This window comes from Sceloporus occidentalis, unplaced genomic scaffold (assembly GCF_023333645.1).
Source record: "Sceloporus occidentalis isolate IW3139 unplaced genomic scaffold, rSceOcc1.0.p SCAF_137, whole genome shotgun sequence".
Classification (NCBI taxonomy): domain Eukaryota; kingdom Metazoa; phylum Chordata; class Lepidosauria; order Squamata; family Phrynosomatidae; genus Sceloporus; species Sceloporus occidentalis.
Genome location: NW_028317117.1, coordinates 2,203,365 through 2,218,691, shown reverse-complemented (window position 1 = coordinate 2,218,691; position 15,327 = coordinate 2,203,365). Strand labels below are relative to the sequence as shown.

The following is a 15,327-nucleotide window of genomic DNA, read 5'->3' as shown; positions in this document are numbered from 1 at the left end:
CGGGGTCTTTAACACATGCGGTGGGTGTCAGCGCCAGGGATAGGAAGGCATTTCTTTATATCCTTTAGTAAAATATTTTATTTAAAACCAGGCGTATTAAAACACATAAAACCACACAATTATTTAACCAATATTATATTATATTACATTTTTATATTATTCGGTAAAAATATTCGTGTGTTGACTGTGGATGGTCTGACGCATTTCGCAAACACTTTTGTTTAATTATGAATGAATGTTAACTAATTTCATTCATTTTTTTTATTTTTTTTTATGGAGCCCGAGGGATTTGCTCCTGGGTGCCGCAACTGTGCACAAGGCAGCAGAACCCAGACTACGATACCGAGTTCCCTCACGGAGAACTCGGACAAATTCCAACCCCCCCCATGGGAGGTCGGATCTTGAGTCTCACCCCGAAGAGCGAGACTCCTTGCTGGCCTTCTTGAAGAGAGGAAGGGGCCAGAAGGCTCCCAATCCTCCTCCAGCAAAGTCCAGACTTCACTGCCTCTCAAAAGAAAAACAGTGTCCAAAAACGTGGTTACAAAAACGTGTGCCAAAGAATCGTGGGGGCCAAGCCCTGAATTTCAAAAGCCGTGAATTCAAAAACAGGGAAATTAATGGGCACTCGTGTAAAAACGACGTGAATTATATAAATTAAAGAAAAATAATTTAGGGACAAGCCATTTCTGGCCTGCCGGATTCAAAAATAAAATCTTTACCCCAAGACCAGAAGGTACCTGGGGAAAAGGTAGTGCTGGTAGGCCGCCAGTGAAAACGTGCGCTCACCGTGTGCAGTGGCGTGCAATACCACACACGGCGACTCCAGCATTTCTGCCGGGGCAATTCCACCTCAGGCTCCATTGCTTTCCCGAACCCTAAGGCCAGAGGACCAGTGTCATTCCCCCCCCCCACCACAAGGGGAACTACACTTGATCTTAGCCAAAAGGCCGAGAAGCGATTATTTAACCAATATTATATTATATTACATTTTTATATTATTCAGTAAAAATATTCGTGTGTTGACTGTGGATGGTCTGACGCATTTCGCAAACACTTTTGTTTAATTATGAATGAATGTTAACTAATTTCATTCATTCTGCAATTGGGAAACAGTGCAGTTAAGAAGTAAAAACGTTTTCGTGGTCCACGGTCGTAGGTCTGCCGGGGGTTTCGGACCCTTTTATTAGGAGAGGTTTTTAAAAACATGTCCACAGAGACCTCTTTGGTTTTTCTAGCTAATCCCGTTGGTTTCTTATTTAAAATGTGATAAATTCCAGCTAATTTACTAAAACCGCCTGCAGCTTCCACGTTTTTGTTCAAATTTCAGTGCAATATCTTAAGAAAGCTCAGATCTGTGGCAGATGGTGGCAAAGCTTCACCACTCTATAGCTGCTTCCACAAAAAGGGGAGGGGCAACTTAATGTGGAGGCGTAACCATGCAAATTATGTGAACAGGAAGTCTGGATGGCTGCTCCCATATAATAAAAGCATTTTTTTAATGTTTATCATATGTTATAATTCTTATTTTTATCCGTGAGCCGCCATTACCCAGGTTTATTTAGTCTATTGAGCTCTGAGATATAGGATTTGGGAAACCGGCAGATCTGCTTTAAGCGAATATCTGTTTATTTGGTTTTATTAGTACGTTTTTGCTTCTCTTGTGTTTTTTATTGATTAGCTGTTGGTTGTTTCTTCTCGTAGGGACGCCGTCCTCCTTCGGAAGCGGATAGAATGCAGCGGGCTGACCCCCTCGGAGCTGCTCGGTCAGCAGATGAGCAGCCTGGCCGCTCCGTTACCACCTGATAAACAAGGTCAGTGTCAGGCTGGGAGGGTAAAGGCCTCTGGCAGCTTCTACTGCTCGTTCAATACTGCATTTACTTAAACTCCTCAAAAGTTAACGCAAACCAAAAACCTTCTAGGAAAAGGAACAGTACACAATAAAAGTATGCATTATTTATAATTAAACAGGGAAATCCTGATTCCAGCTATTATAACTGAAATACTTTTAATTGAATTTTTAATGGTATTTTTTCTTTTTTTTTTCTTTAATTAATTGAAAAATAATCTGTGCAACTATACCTAAAGTACAAATTTCTCATATATCTAAAAAAAAAAAAAAAAAGTATAGTTTACACAACTGGCGAGAACAGAAACATTTGATTTTCTGCCAGTTAGGGGGAAGTAATTTGCTGTTACTCACATTACTTCCTGCTGCTCCTTCTGGTTCAAAAATAGAATGTTTTCTTGATGAAACATTAAGAATAAAAACGTTAAAATGTATTTGTGTGAATAAGTGTTCCCAGCAAAATCTACGAACAAGACAACATTTTACATACTTAGAGAATGATTTTTTGGAACAGGTTTGGGCCAAGGGCTCGCCAAGATTAAATGGGCTCCTGGGCAACTCTTCACCAAGAAGTCAAGCTGTCGTTTCCATTAAGGGTTAATTCGGCTGGCCAGATTTGACTCCAGTCACACTCTGAAGGCTAGCAGAAACCTGTTACTTTACATTACATTTTGAAAATTACACATGAGGGCATGCAAGGTCAAAGTCAACTCACATGTCCTCAACTGTAACCCACAAACTGTAACCCACAAACTGTAACACACAAACTGTAACACACAAACTGTAACCCACAAACTGCAACACACAAACTGTAACCCACAAACTGTAACACACAAACTGTAACCCACAAACTGCAACACACAAACTGTAACCCACAAACTGTAACCCACAAACTGTAACACACAAACTGTAACACACAAACTGTAACACACAAACTGTAACCCACAAACTGTAACACACACACTGTAATCCACAAACTGCAACACACAAACTGCAACACACAAACTGTAACACACAAACTTGGCTCCCACAGATCCCCTTTCCCCATCCGCTGCTAATGAGGCAACCTGCACCTCAAGAATGCCCCTTAGCGGGTATCTCTGCACCCCCCTATCCCCCGCAGGCGAATTGGGCCCTTTCTTAGCTAAAGTAACTATAAAAGGGAAATGAATCATGTAAGACTGGAGGAGTTTCGGTACAAAGTTTTACATCTGAGGCCAAAAGACCCCATACGGTTCAGTTTCCTCTAGATTGTAAGCTCTTTGAGCCGGGCCCTCCTCACCTGTTGTCTCTGTTAGTCAATTTGTTATGTTACATACTACTTGTCATGTCCTGTCTACACGTTGTACAGCGCTACGGAATTTGATGGCGCTATATAAAACAATAAATAATAATAATAATGTCGTTATTTGGTTCGCCTCTAATATACCCTCTGTTTCTTTGTCTTTGTTGCAGTGCTGATAATCCCGCTCAGCGATCAGGACAGCGGCAGGGTCCTGGCCGTCATCCTGGTGAGTCCTGCTCACGCCGACAGACACATTTAGCTCATGATAAAAGTGAACGGATTACATAATCCAGGATCTGCCACAAACTGCCACCAGCCTCAGCTTCAAAAGGAAACTTTTTAAAGTGAATATTTTCTAAGTAATTGTGCTTTTTTCATGTTAAAAGCACCACTTTTAGTAATTGGTTACTAAATTATAATCCCTAATAGATCTTTTTGGTCATCTTGATACATAGCCCAAACCATACAATATTATTTATTACTTATTATTATTTATTATTATTATTATTGTCTTTATTCCTTAAATTTTTTGTTTAGATTTACATCCAATATACAGTAAAAAGGACCTAAGAATTTTCCTTTAAGAATCAGAAAGAAAAGGAAAAACAAGGAAGAACAGCCGCAGTGGCCCCTTTGAAATCATATCGTTGCTTTTCTTAATGAGCAATTTCTGGAAGAGAAAAGAAATAGAACATTAACTGGCGGTGACGCGTGATTTATCGAGCTTTGTTATTGTGTTGTAATAATAGAGACTTCGCTGGCTGTTCTCCATAAAATGCGGTGCGCTAATTCATCTGGTATATTAACGTGAAATGTGACTTGGCAGGGCTTGCAAACGTTCTAATGACTGTTCTGGCCCCCGTTTGCAGTAATGGCCGCATTAAAAGTCGCTTCTGAAAGTATAATTAATCCTACAAAATGAATTTCGGACCGTTGGTATGTCACGGAAATCTCCCTCTTGGATTTAACGGTCGGAATGTGGTGCGGTTAGCGGGACAGGTTTGTTATTTGTTTTCTACCATGTGAGCGAAAGAAATGCATATTTCATGTGTCAATGACATCACGTCTTAAAGGGACAGTTTAATGTCCCCGGCAGCAGCAGCAAAGGCGAATGCGCATTAAAGTGCTTTATGAGACCTCTGATATGTGGTCTTTAAAAGAAATCACCTACCTTATGTAGAAGCTGCTGCTCCGGATCTGAAGCTCTCCGTCTTTATGGCCCAACGATTTAGGCCATCGATTGGCTGCTTGAAGCGGCCAATCAGCATCGGGAAAGAATTAAACTCAATGATGGAGCTTTCCGGGCATGCTGGAGGTAAGTATCAAGAGCTGAACAAGAGACTCTGTGACCTGTTAATAGCTATTAATGTAAATGCGTAAAAAAGGCATTTAGAAGAAGAATATATTTGAATGAGCTAGTTTAATGTATTAACCCATTCCCTGCTGTTTCTATACACATTATCGGGGCTTTTAGGGCTGTAGAACCCTGCGATCCCCTCATACCCAGCAAACATTCCGAGCTCCTAGGGAAGAGGGGCATCAGGGGAGGAAAGAGGGACACAGAGAGAGATTTGGGGCACAAAGAGGGACTATCCCTTCTAAACAGGGACACTTAGGAGGTCTATAATGTCCTAAAATTTGTGACTCCAGTTTTCAAGTCAGAATTCTGTATTGGTTTCCGTGTAACCGGGGCCAAGACTCGTCAATAAAGAAAACATCAATTATCGGGAAAATAGTTTGTCTTTCACGCCTCGGTCGTGAAGGGGTTAAAGCTGCAGCGGTTTCCGAAACTGAGAAATGCTTCAAATCAGTAGGAAAATCATATTTGTGTCTGGGGCCGACGCCAGCCGAGTATTCATAGGCGGATCAATCCTTCCGTTTGGGTTAGCGGCCGATTTCGTTTTTCTGCATTGCAGTGAGACAAATTGCCACAAGCTCCGGCAAAAAAAAAAGTTTGGAACCCCCGCCAGAGCATTGGTAAAAACGGCGTCATTTTACTAAAGAAAAACCTAATTCCATCGATTTCTTCTTTTACATGAATTACTGCGTGGACTGCTCTTTAATATATAAATAAATAAATATAAATATATATACCATGAAAAGCAGTATGAATATTATTAAATTATTTAAATATTAACCCTTTCATAGCCCATTATGAAGGTTTTCTGTAGGGACTCCGCAAATGTATTTCCCAAATGGCTCTAATCCCAATCCTCAGGGAAACTTGTCATTATATAAATATACAGTCACTTAGTTGGGTCACCTGTGTTCAAGCAGGGATATGAACCATAGCATGGCATGGCCATCCGATATCCAGAGAAATCCCTCCAGCTACCCGGATTTCTGACTTGGATTCCTGGATAAACGGAAAGCCCGGAAATATATGGCGGTCCCAGACCTGGAGTGAAAATAGCCCCACGCCAATCACACAAACGTTATTAAATGTATCTCTTCGATCTTTTTCTCTGGGAAGTACATAAATGTAACAAAATGAGGTTTCCAAATAATTCTCGTCTCATTATTTACCGCTTCTTGGCGGATGTTTCGGGACGCAGTCGCCCATCCTGAATATAAATTGCGGAATTAATATTTTTTTTTTAAAAAAACCCCCACAAAAAAGGCCCCTTGTCGCTCGTGTCAGGAATTCCGGAATCTGAGTATTTTTTCCGTGTGTTCGCAGAAACGGCATAGAAACGATCTTCTTCCTTTTCGATTTCACAGGGAATAAAAAGCAAAGGGAGACTCCGGTGCCCCCCGCGGCCCCCCAAACCATAAATACATATAACTCACATAAGACCTTTAATATAAATTATTTAAATGAAAATGATTTCACTGACCCGTAAAATAAATTATTTTAAATGTTACATTTTTTCTAATCTTGTAAAAAAACAGAACCGACATCACACAAAATTGTACATTTCCATAACCGGATTCTCTTTGAATTCTGCATCATTAGACGGTGTCAAAAATATTACAAAACCCACCTAATTACCCCGAAACGTGTGTTTCTGTATAAAAAAGAAGTGATTTGGAATTTTGTCCAGTTGCTCGGCTTGAGGCTTGTAATTTGCTTCCTCGGCGCGTTCATTAGGCTGCGCTCGGCGGGCTGCTCCAGGATTTCATCGGCCGCGGTAAGCTCTGGTCGATAAAACTATACAAAATGATTCGGTTTATTCATTAACGGTAACGCTCCCCTGGAGCCGTGCGGGTTCTCACTCCAGAACGGCTGCATGTCACACTGTTAATGCACATTTACTGCGAGGGTGGTAGATAAGTGGAACAGCAGCCCAGCAGAGGTGGTAGAGGTTAGTACAGCGAGGGGGATGTAAACATGCATGGGATAGACATACGGCTCCTAAATCTAAGACGAGACCGACGACTGATTAAGGTTTCAGTCTTTATGGCGTGACCAGATGGGGCCAAACGGGGGCCGACAAATTCTACGTTTAAAGGTTCAGATCTAAAATCTAGAAGATCTGTCATTTTTTTTCTTCAATAACTTTCAAGAAGCTTTTTTCAGTTTCTATGGCAACAACCTATCAGTGCTTTCGTTTGTTCCACGTGATTATTGGATCCTGGGAAAACTATACTTGACCCAAACAGAATCTATAAGTTTCATAAAACGTAACGTAATCTGTAAAAAAAAAGGAAAATTAGCAATAGCGATTAAAAAAAATTGACATTTATTAGACTCGTGTATGTATATATATATACCTGATGCATGAGGTCATTTTTATCATATGGTGTAAACACTTACCTAAAAAAAGGCAAATCTTGGGGTAAGAAGGTCCAAACTTGTTAAGTTGTCAGGGTAGCTCTATGTCTATCCCATGCATGTTTAAATTCCCTCTGCCACTTCTGCTGGGAGGCTGTTTCACGCATCTACCACCCCCTCAGTAACTTCCTTACGTTCCATCTAAGCCTCTGACCCTGTAGTGTTAGATTATGGCCTCTTGTTCTTACATTTCTCCTCCTTTTGTTAAAACACGAATATAAAACATATGGCGCGGGTTATGTATTTACGCCATGAAATAAATTCATTATAAAGATAATCGGATTATTATTGTTTGCCGATGCGCAGGCAGAAAGTTTATAGTATTATCCAAAAAAAAGAATTCCAAAAAACCGACGGTTTAGGGAAATGTGAGTGTATCAGCCCAAAGCCGCAATTACATATTCCTGATTAGTTCCGCCGTTCAGTTGGGTTTTTTTGGCGATTGATCTGAAATTGCATTGCCTGGAAGCACTTTCTCCATTTTATGCAAATATTATTTAGAAAAATATACAATTCAACAGGATGATCTTAAAATAACCACAATTTGTTCTGAAAAACAAAAATATTCTTTTTTGTGGGGGGGGGCTCAGGGTACGTAGCCTGCGGGGTCCAAAATAACTTTATAACAAAAGTGTTTAACGCTCTTGGCGGGTTCTAAAGGTCGTTGTTAAAACGAAACAAGATGCGGATCTAACTCCGTCTGTTCCCAACTAAACGATGCATTCCGATGAGCCGCCGCCGCCGCCGGTAGGATCACAAAATCCTTTTAATGGCTCGATTTAAATCTGAATCCCTAAATCATTCGTCATGTGTATACAAGACCTAACCGGGAGACTTATAACGCGATGTATCTTATACCGGTAATATAACCCTCCAGGTGCCGCCGCATCTCAGATAATGGAATCCTCCCGTTGCAGCAGGGAGAATGCTGCTGATTTAGTCGGCGACCGATAGGCAGCGTCTCCTGCAATAATAACAAACTATTCAATCCCTGCCCATACGCAGGGATCGCTACCCAGAGCTGGCAGCTTAATGTAACTGGTGGATTCCATAATTACAGTAATTGATCATAATTAATCAACACTTGCCTGCATGCTGGTAACTGATCTATGGCTAGAGCGGCTTGTCAGCATGCGGGAATAAAGCACCCGGTTACACAAAGAGATTGGACGTCGTGACACAAAAAGCACCCCCATAAATGATATTTAAAGCATTCAGTATATATATATATAGAAATATTACTACAGATGTTAATTATTTTAATCTTACCCAGCGATATGTTGTGTATTGTCACCTACACAGCGTATATGGGATTCGATTACCAAGGAGTGTAATTCTTCCCTTCCTTATCCCATTTTTATTAATATTTTTATTATTATTATTATTATTTTGATGATTATTATTATTTCCTTCTCTTCTCTTGAATAATTTGTTGTGTTATTAATAAATCATGATAAAATGTCAATAATCTGATTGAGAGAGGAGCGTAAAATATTGTCATAAAGTATCACAGTGTCATAGAGTACAAACAGCTTTAACGAACCCAATTTTTTTTTGGGGGGGTTACATAAGACTGATATTGGTGTAATAATTCCCTTTCTTTTCAGATGCACTGCAGTCCGCTGAGCGACTCCGACGAACAAAACCTTCGCACTTTGGAGAAACACGTGAGTGCCCCGAATGCTCTAATAAGAACGGGGATCATAACACACCCATTGTACAGCGCTGCGGAATAGGATGGCGCTATATAAAACAATAAATAATAATAACACGCAAAATAGTGTCTATGTATCTCCCATAGCTTTTTTTTTAAATATAAATAGCGCAGGGCCTGTAGGTTCATTTCCTTCCAGCCAAAGACCGAGGGGTGTAAAAAGAAAAATGATAAAAGAAGAACGGAGCGAAAATAATGGTGGGAATTCCGTCAGAAATTAGCATTTGGAAAGATGAAATGATAAAGTTCTTCCCGCGGGCCGGCAGTTTAATCAAATGAGAGAAATCGGCATGTAGGCCACGCGGAAACTCGTTAATATTCCGGGATCTGATGGAACAAAGGGTTTCTATCCGTTATATCTCCGCGTCGCAGAAAGCCACGCATCATCCCCGCCGGCGAGGTTTATCTGCCACTCCGCTCGCTCCTTGCACAGATCGCTCCCTGCAAGCAACCCGGAGGAATCCGAATCGCTTTATTTGAACTCTATTTGTAATTAAATAACTCTCTCTTTTGTGCAAATCCCATCATTTCATCCGCGAGATATGAGTTTTATTCTATAGGCAACGGTAGTTGGACTATAATTCCCATCAGGCCTCCAATTTATATCAGCCTTTTGTACGAGTTCTCACTCTGTTATCTGATCCCCAATCTACTTGACAAACATCCCGACTCCTTATCATACTGCCTGTGGTGAACAATAGAATGGCTCAGTCTTAATCACCCAGCCGAACTCTCTGACTAATAAAAGTCTATGAAGCGATGGACTTCATTAGCATTGCCGTAAAGCATCAGCTCAGTGTGGTGTTTGAGCCGGGAAAGTCACCCAAAATATCACATGACTGACAGCAACGGCGGCTCCAGATCTGCAGATAAAGGCAGTTTATTGGGACAGAATGAGATAAAACCAGGTTATCTTCAATGCTGACCGAGATTACTATATACAGCGCTGGGGGTTATATTACTGTATACAGCGCTGGGAGGGTATATTACTGTATACAGCGCTGGGGGTTATATTACTATATACAGCGCTGGGGGTTATATTACTGTATACAGCACTGGGAGGGTATATTACTGTATACAGCGCTGGGGGTTATATTACTGTATACAGCGCTGGGGGTTATATTACTGTATACAGCGCTGGGGGTTATATTACTGTATATATTACTGTATACAGTGCTGGTGGTTATATCACTGTATACAGCACTGGGGGGTTATATTACTATATACAGCAGGGTGTATTACTATATACAGCCAGGGCAACCGATCTTACGCGGGCCGCACCTCGAGCCCTGCTACTTACCTGTGGGAGGGTTTTTTGTACTGCACAGAGGAAGCGGAACCCAGTAGAGGTCACGTGACGTCACATCACATCGTGCTTCCTCTGTGCAGTACGCAGAGGACCCAGAGGGAGGCCGCGCCCCCTGCTGAAGTCTCTGAGCGGCATCGAGGAGCTGCAGTGCAGGTAAGGGGGTGGGGAGGGTGTTTGAATCAGTATGACTGAGGGAATGAATCTGTGAATGAATGAGTATATGAATGAATGAGTGTGCGTGATAGCATGGATGTGTAAGTGCTGGAACCTAGGCACGATGGGACTGTGATTGCTGTTAGCAATCACACTCCTACCATGCCAAGTCAGCCAGTACATGATGAAACCTGGCTAGCTGCCCCCTTGTGTATTGATGCTGCCAGCAGTATGGGGTCTGCACATCGCTTACAGCCACCCTGTACCAGCATGTACTGGCTGACTTGGCATGATAGGAGTGTGATTGCTAACAGCAAGCACAGTCCCATCATGCCTAGGTATCAGCATTTTCTGGTTCCCTGGGTATGATAGGAGTGTGATTGCTGTTAGCAATCACACTCCTATCATGCCAAGTCATATTGCAATTTTTTTTGTCCAATTTTGGTGTGTTACCTACTTTTATTAAAAATGTGAGTTTTTATTATTATTTTTAAAGGTGGGGGGTCATTTTGGGTTTTGGCTAAGTGAACCGTGAAAGTTTTGGTCCAGAATTTTCATTTTGGTGCATCCCTAGAATAAATAGAACGATTTCATTCTTAATTATCCTAAATCCTGAATTTGTAGTCACAAAACTTTCTAGGCCCAGAAATCAGTGAGAGGAAAAGTAAAGGTTTTGTGTCATTTACTTTATTTTAATCAGCATATCTTATTAAAGGCCATATTTTCTCACAGTGAAAAATGAGTGCGGCCCTCGCACGGATACAATTCTGATGAAGTGTCCCACTGCAGAAAAAACTTGGACGCCCCTGTATTACTGTATACAGCGCTAGGTGTTATATTACTGTATACAGTGCTGGGGGGTTATATTACTGTATACAGGGCAGGGGGTTATATTACTGTATACAGCGCTGGGTGTTACTGTATACAGTGCTGGGGGGTTATATTACTGTATACAGCGCTGGGGGTTATATTACTGTATACAGCGCTGGGGGTTATATTACTGTATACAGCGCTGGGGGTTATATTACTGTATACAGCGCTGAGGGGGCTATATTACTGTATACAGCGCTGGGTGTTATATTACTGTATACAGTGCTGGGGGTTATATTACTGTATACAGCGCTGGGGGTTATATTACTGTATACAGCTCTGGGGGGTTATTACTGTATACAGCGCTGGGGTATTACTGTATACAGTGCTGGGGGGTTATATTACTGTATACAGCGCTGGGGGGTTATATTACTGTATACAGCGCTGGGGTTATATTACTGTATACAGCGCTGGGGTTATATTACTGTATACAGCGCTGGGGGGGTTATCAATGTATACAATGTCATTGCTTTTCTGAAAAGGCGTGTAGAATGGGGCACAGTATCACAGCGCTGTCTTTCTTTCTGGGGGTTACTTATTTGTATAAACAATGTCTCCAGATTTTAAGTCTGATTCTTGTAATATTTATCAATAAGTTGTGACTCTCGATACCCTTTTTCTTTTTTCTATCAAACAGATCCTGGTGGCTTGCAAGCGTGTGCTGGCTATTCAGAAACTCCAGCCGTGGACTCAGGTCGGAGTACCTACCGGCTTCTCGGAAAACTCCCGACATAAGCCAGACATTATTCAAAAGACGCAGCCGTGGCCCCAAGTCCACCTGTCCGCCGGCCCTCCGGAGCCCTCATTGACTAAAGCAGAAAACCTACAGAAAGAAGGTTACGATGAACTCGATCGCAAAATCCTCCAGCTCTGCGGTGCGTTTTATCTCTTTCTCTGAATTAGGACATTAATGGGGGTTCTAGCAGGACAGCACGAACGCTCTAAAATATGCATAGACAGAAACTGGGAGGGGTATGAGGCGGAGTGCAGGTGAAAGTGGGTGGGGCTATGCTGAATCCACGCCCCTTTTGCCTTTCAGCTTTAATATGGCTTCAGGGGTTTCGTTACTAAAAGCAGAGAAAAGAAGGGCTGATAATAACATAAATGTGACAATATCAGAGGGAGAGAGACTCATAGAATATGCCGGCAAATCGGCCCCATTTGGCCCCATCTGGTCTGCCCTTTTTTTTGGTCTCGTCTTAGATCCAGGAGCCGTGTGCCTACCCCATGCATGTTTAAATACCCTCACTGTATTACCCTCCACCACTTCTTCTGGGAGGCTGTTCCACTTATCTACCACCCCCTCAGTAAAGAATCACAAAAATAGTCAAATTGAAAGAAAAGACCGATTTTTAAAGGCCTTGTGCACATCCAGCCCCTTGGTGCCAGTCGCTATATCTACACTGTGAGGCTCTCACTATTATTAATACTGCGTGATGTATCCCTGTGACATTAAAAAGAGTAACCGCTCAGATGGATCAGGCTCATAATCACCCCGACACATTATTAAACTGTAAATTTTATTCGCATTACGGCTGTTAAATGAAGAAGGTGAAAATGAATCATAAAAACAGTAAGTAATGTGCGGCTCTGACAGTACTGCAGCTGTGGAAATTTAATCCAACCTGATTCTCTTCATTTTACTTTCTTTTGCAAGTTGCTCTATAACATAGTAACTGTGACATCATACTTATAATGTATAGATTCTCAACCAGGACATGCATGTACGATAAACATGATATAAAAGCTTATATATAAACTGTTAGACAGTCCAATTAATAAGATGGAGCGTCAGGGTAGGCAGCACACGGTCACAGTCTATAACATCCTACAGGGTCAGGGCAGGCGGCACAGGATCACAGTCTGTAAAAGCAGAAGAAGGGCTGGGGCAGAAAGCAGATATTTACAGAGATGAACTTTTTACTGTCTCATACGGTCTCTTTGCGTGTCTCACAGGGGAACTCTACGATCTGGATGCGGCGTCCCTCCAAGTTAAAGTTATTCATTATGTAAGTAGATCGGACCCTCGCGAGCTCTCACCCATTACATGATATTCAGGCTCTGCCCGTCCTTCAGACAATCCACCGGTCTCACCGGCAGTGTCTCCGGAGGAGCATGTCCTGCCCGTGTCACCCATTTTTCACATTTCTCCTCCATTTATGATTTGGAACCGGTGGTAGATCTGTTGTGTTTTTCTGAGGTTTTTGGGTGTCCCCTCGGCCCGTTGCGGCCGGGTCCTTGTTGAGTTAGTATTCCCTCTATAGCGATCAGCGATCTCATGTGAGTGAAACCGTTATCATCATTAGTCCACGTATGGCCTGCTATTACGTGTTGTGATCATTTTCATACGGAAGCTGCTGCCGGGTTATGGAAAAAATCTGGCTGAGGGTGATGAGCGTGAGATCCAATAAAGGTTGTATGACTGCGCACTGTGCTGTATAAATAGTGGTATAATTACTCTTTATTACATCCTCACACACTTACTTACACAGTTATGACACAAAGTCCCATAAAAACTATTAGATTGTAAGCTCACGGGAGCAGGGCTCTCTTCTCCTCCTCTTCCGTCAGGTGCTATGTGTGTGCGTGTTCAGCAATGTTTTATTAGAATTCGTTATGAGTCTGTGATTTATGTCTTAGAACTCCCAGGAGAATGACTTCACCGCCGCTGTTCCTGATTATAGATCATATAAATTAGTGTTGGGATGAATTGTGTTCGTTCACTTAAATAATTTGACATGTATGTCGCTGCGCTCCCCGCGCCGCTCCGTGTTTGCTGAACAGCGTGAAGCCGGTTGCTGCGCGCAAAATTTATTAGTGTAATTAGCAAAACTGTGTATGACGATCACGTGTGCAACACATCTGCGGGACGCGTGTGTGACCAGAAGCCTGTCAGTTTACTCCTCGCTACTCAGATTTAGAAAAAGCCTCTGAACCTAAAAAGCGAAAGGGTTAAAACTCTGGTATCATTTGTGACCTCATTTTTCAGCTTGCAAACAGGCGTCTTAATACATCATACCACCCAACTATTGATATGTGGGACTCAAACACCCGATGCCCCTCTTTCCTCCCCCGATGCCCCTCTTTTCTAGGAGCTCAGAATGTTTGCTGGGTATGAGGGTATCGCAGGGTTCTACAGCCCTAAAAGCCCTGATAATGTTAAAAAAAAATCCTCTGGTCAGCCCACCATAAGGTTTCATCACAGCTCCCACGTGACCTCCTCGTGATGCAGTGAAGGTGTGTAGCCTGGTGAGAGACTCTCCTGAAAAGCCCCGCATCACGGTACTTACTAGACTTGGGCACCAGGGGGCTCTTCGTGTTCGTCTTCGTGCTCGTCTTCGGGGGGGAAAAACCTTCGTATTCCGCGAATATTCGCCCGTTCCTGTCTTCTCTTCGGGCGAATATTCGCGGACATTCTTCGTGCTCGTTTAATCTTCGTTTCCTTCCCGGTTGCCTTGCAGGGGTTAATACGGGGTTAACAACACATCGGAGCAGCAGCAGCTGCCGTGAAGGAACGTGTGTGCAACTCTATTGGTCGTTTCGGCAGGGGGCTGGTCTGGCATCAACTAGTGAATTGCAGAACGCACTTCATTCGTTGATGGCAGGCCAGCCCCCTGCCGAAACGACCAATAGAGTTGCACACACGTACTGAGGTGTACTGTACACAAAATGACCTAGAGACAAATGCTCCAAGGAACTTGGCCTCCGTTTATCATACACAGTCACACATCCATAGATGTTTAATAAAAGAATAGGGATTATTTTACATTTTTAAATTGATTTTGGACCACTTGTAATACATGCCTAACATTTGCTACCTATTTACAATGGCATACTTTGCAACAACCCAACTTTTACTGGACAGGACTGGAAAAAAGCAGGACTGTCCACCAAAATCTTGGGTGTGTTGGCAGGTATGCGGATGGAAAAATGTTGGACAAGAACTAAAAAATAGCTTAGGGTTAATGTACGGTTATGTTTAAGATTAGTAGCAGTGCACTGCTTTGGTTAAAGATGTATTATGTCTAAATAATAATTTAATTTTAATGGGTTTTAAAAAAAAATTAGGGGTTTATTTAAATGTATTTTAAAGTTAGATTTATTATTTAGTACTTTATTATATTTATTTAATGTTTATACTAGTGCTACCTACCGAGCTATAACTACCAACGTGTATTTGCATACCTAGTTTAGCTAAATTAGATGGGACAGGACTGGAAAAAAGCAGGACTGTCCCTGAAAAAGTTGGGTCTGTTGGCAGGTATGTGGATGGAAAAATGTTATAGTATGAAGTGTGAGTTATAGCGTTAACCCCTTCGCGACCTTTGCCGGTTCAGGACCGTCATAACAAGAAGGTCACTAAATGACCTTTGAC

General features: G+C 42.1%; 1 protein-coding gene across 1 annotated transcript in view; it reads left to right on the top strand.

Moving 5' to 3' along the window:
- Positions 1–15,327, top strand: part of LOC149281239 (cGMP-dependent 3',5'-cyclic phosphodiesterase-like) — a 252,062-nt gene that overhangs the window by 187,179 nt on the left and 49,556 nt on the right. Inside the window, exons 5-10 of the mRNA XM_089499528.1 lie at positions 1,702–1,811; positions 3,302–3,357; positions 8,514–8,573; positions 11,590–11,652; positions 11,713–11,827; positions 12,909–12,961. Of these exons, the coding sequence (XP_089355654.1) occupies positions 1,702–1,811; positions 3,302–3,357; positions 8,514–8,573; positions 11,590–11,652; positions 11,713–11,827; positions 12,909–12,961 (457 nt within the window). The remainder of the gene's footprint in view (positions 1–1,701; positions 1,812–3,301; positions 3,358–8,513; positions 8,574–11,589; positions 11,653–11,712; positions 11,828–12,908; positions 12,962–15,327) is intronic.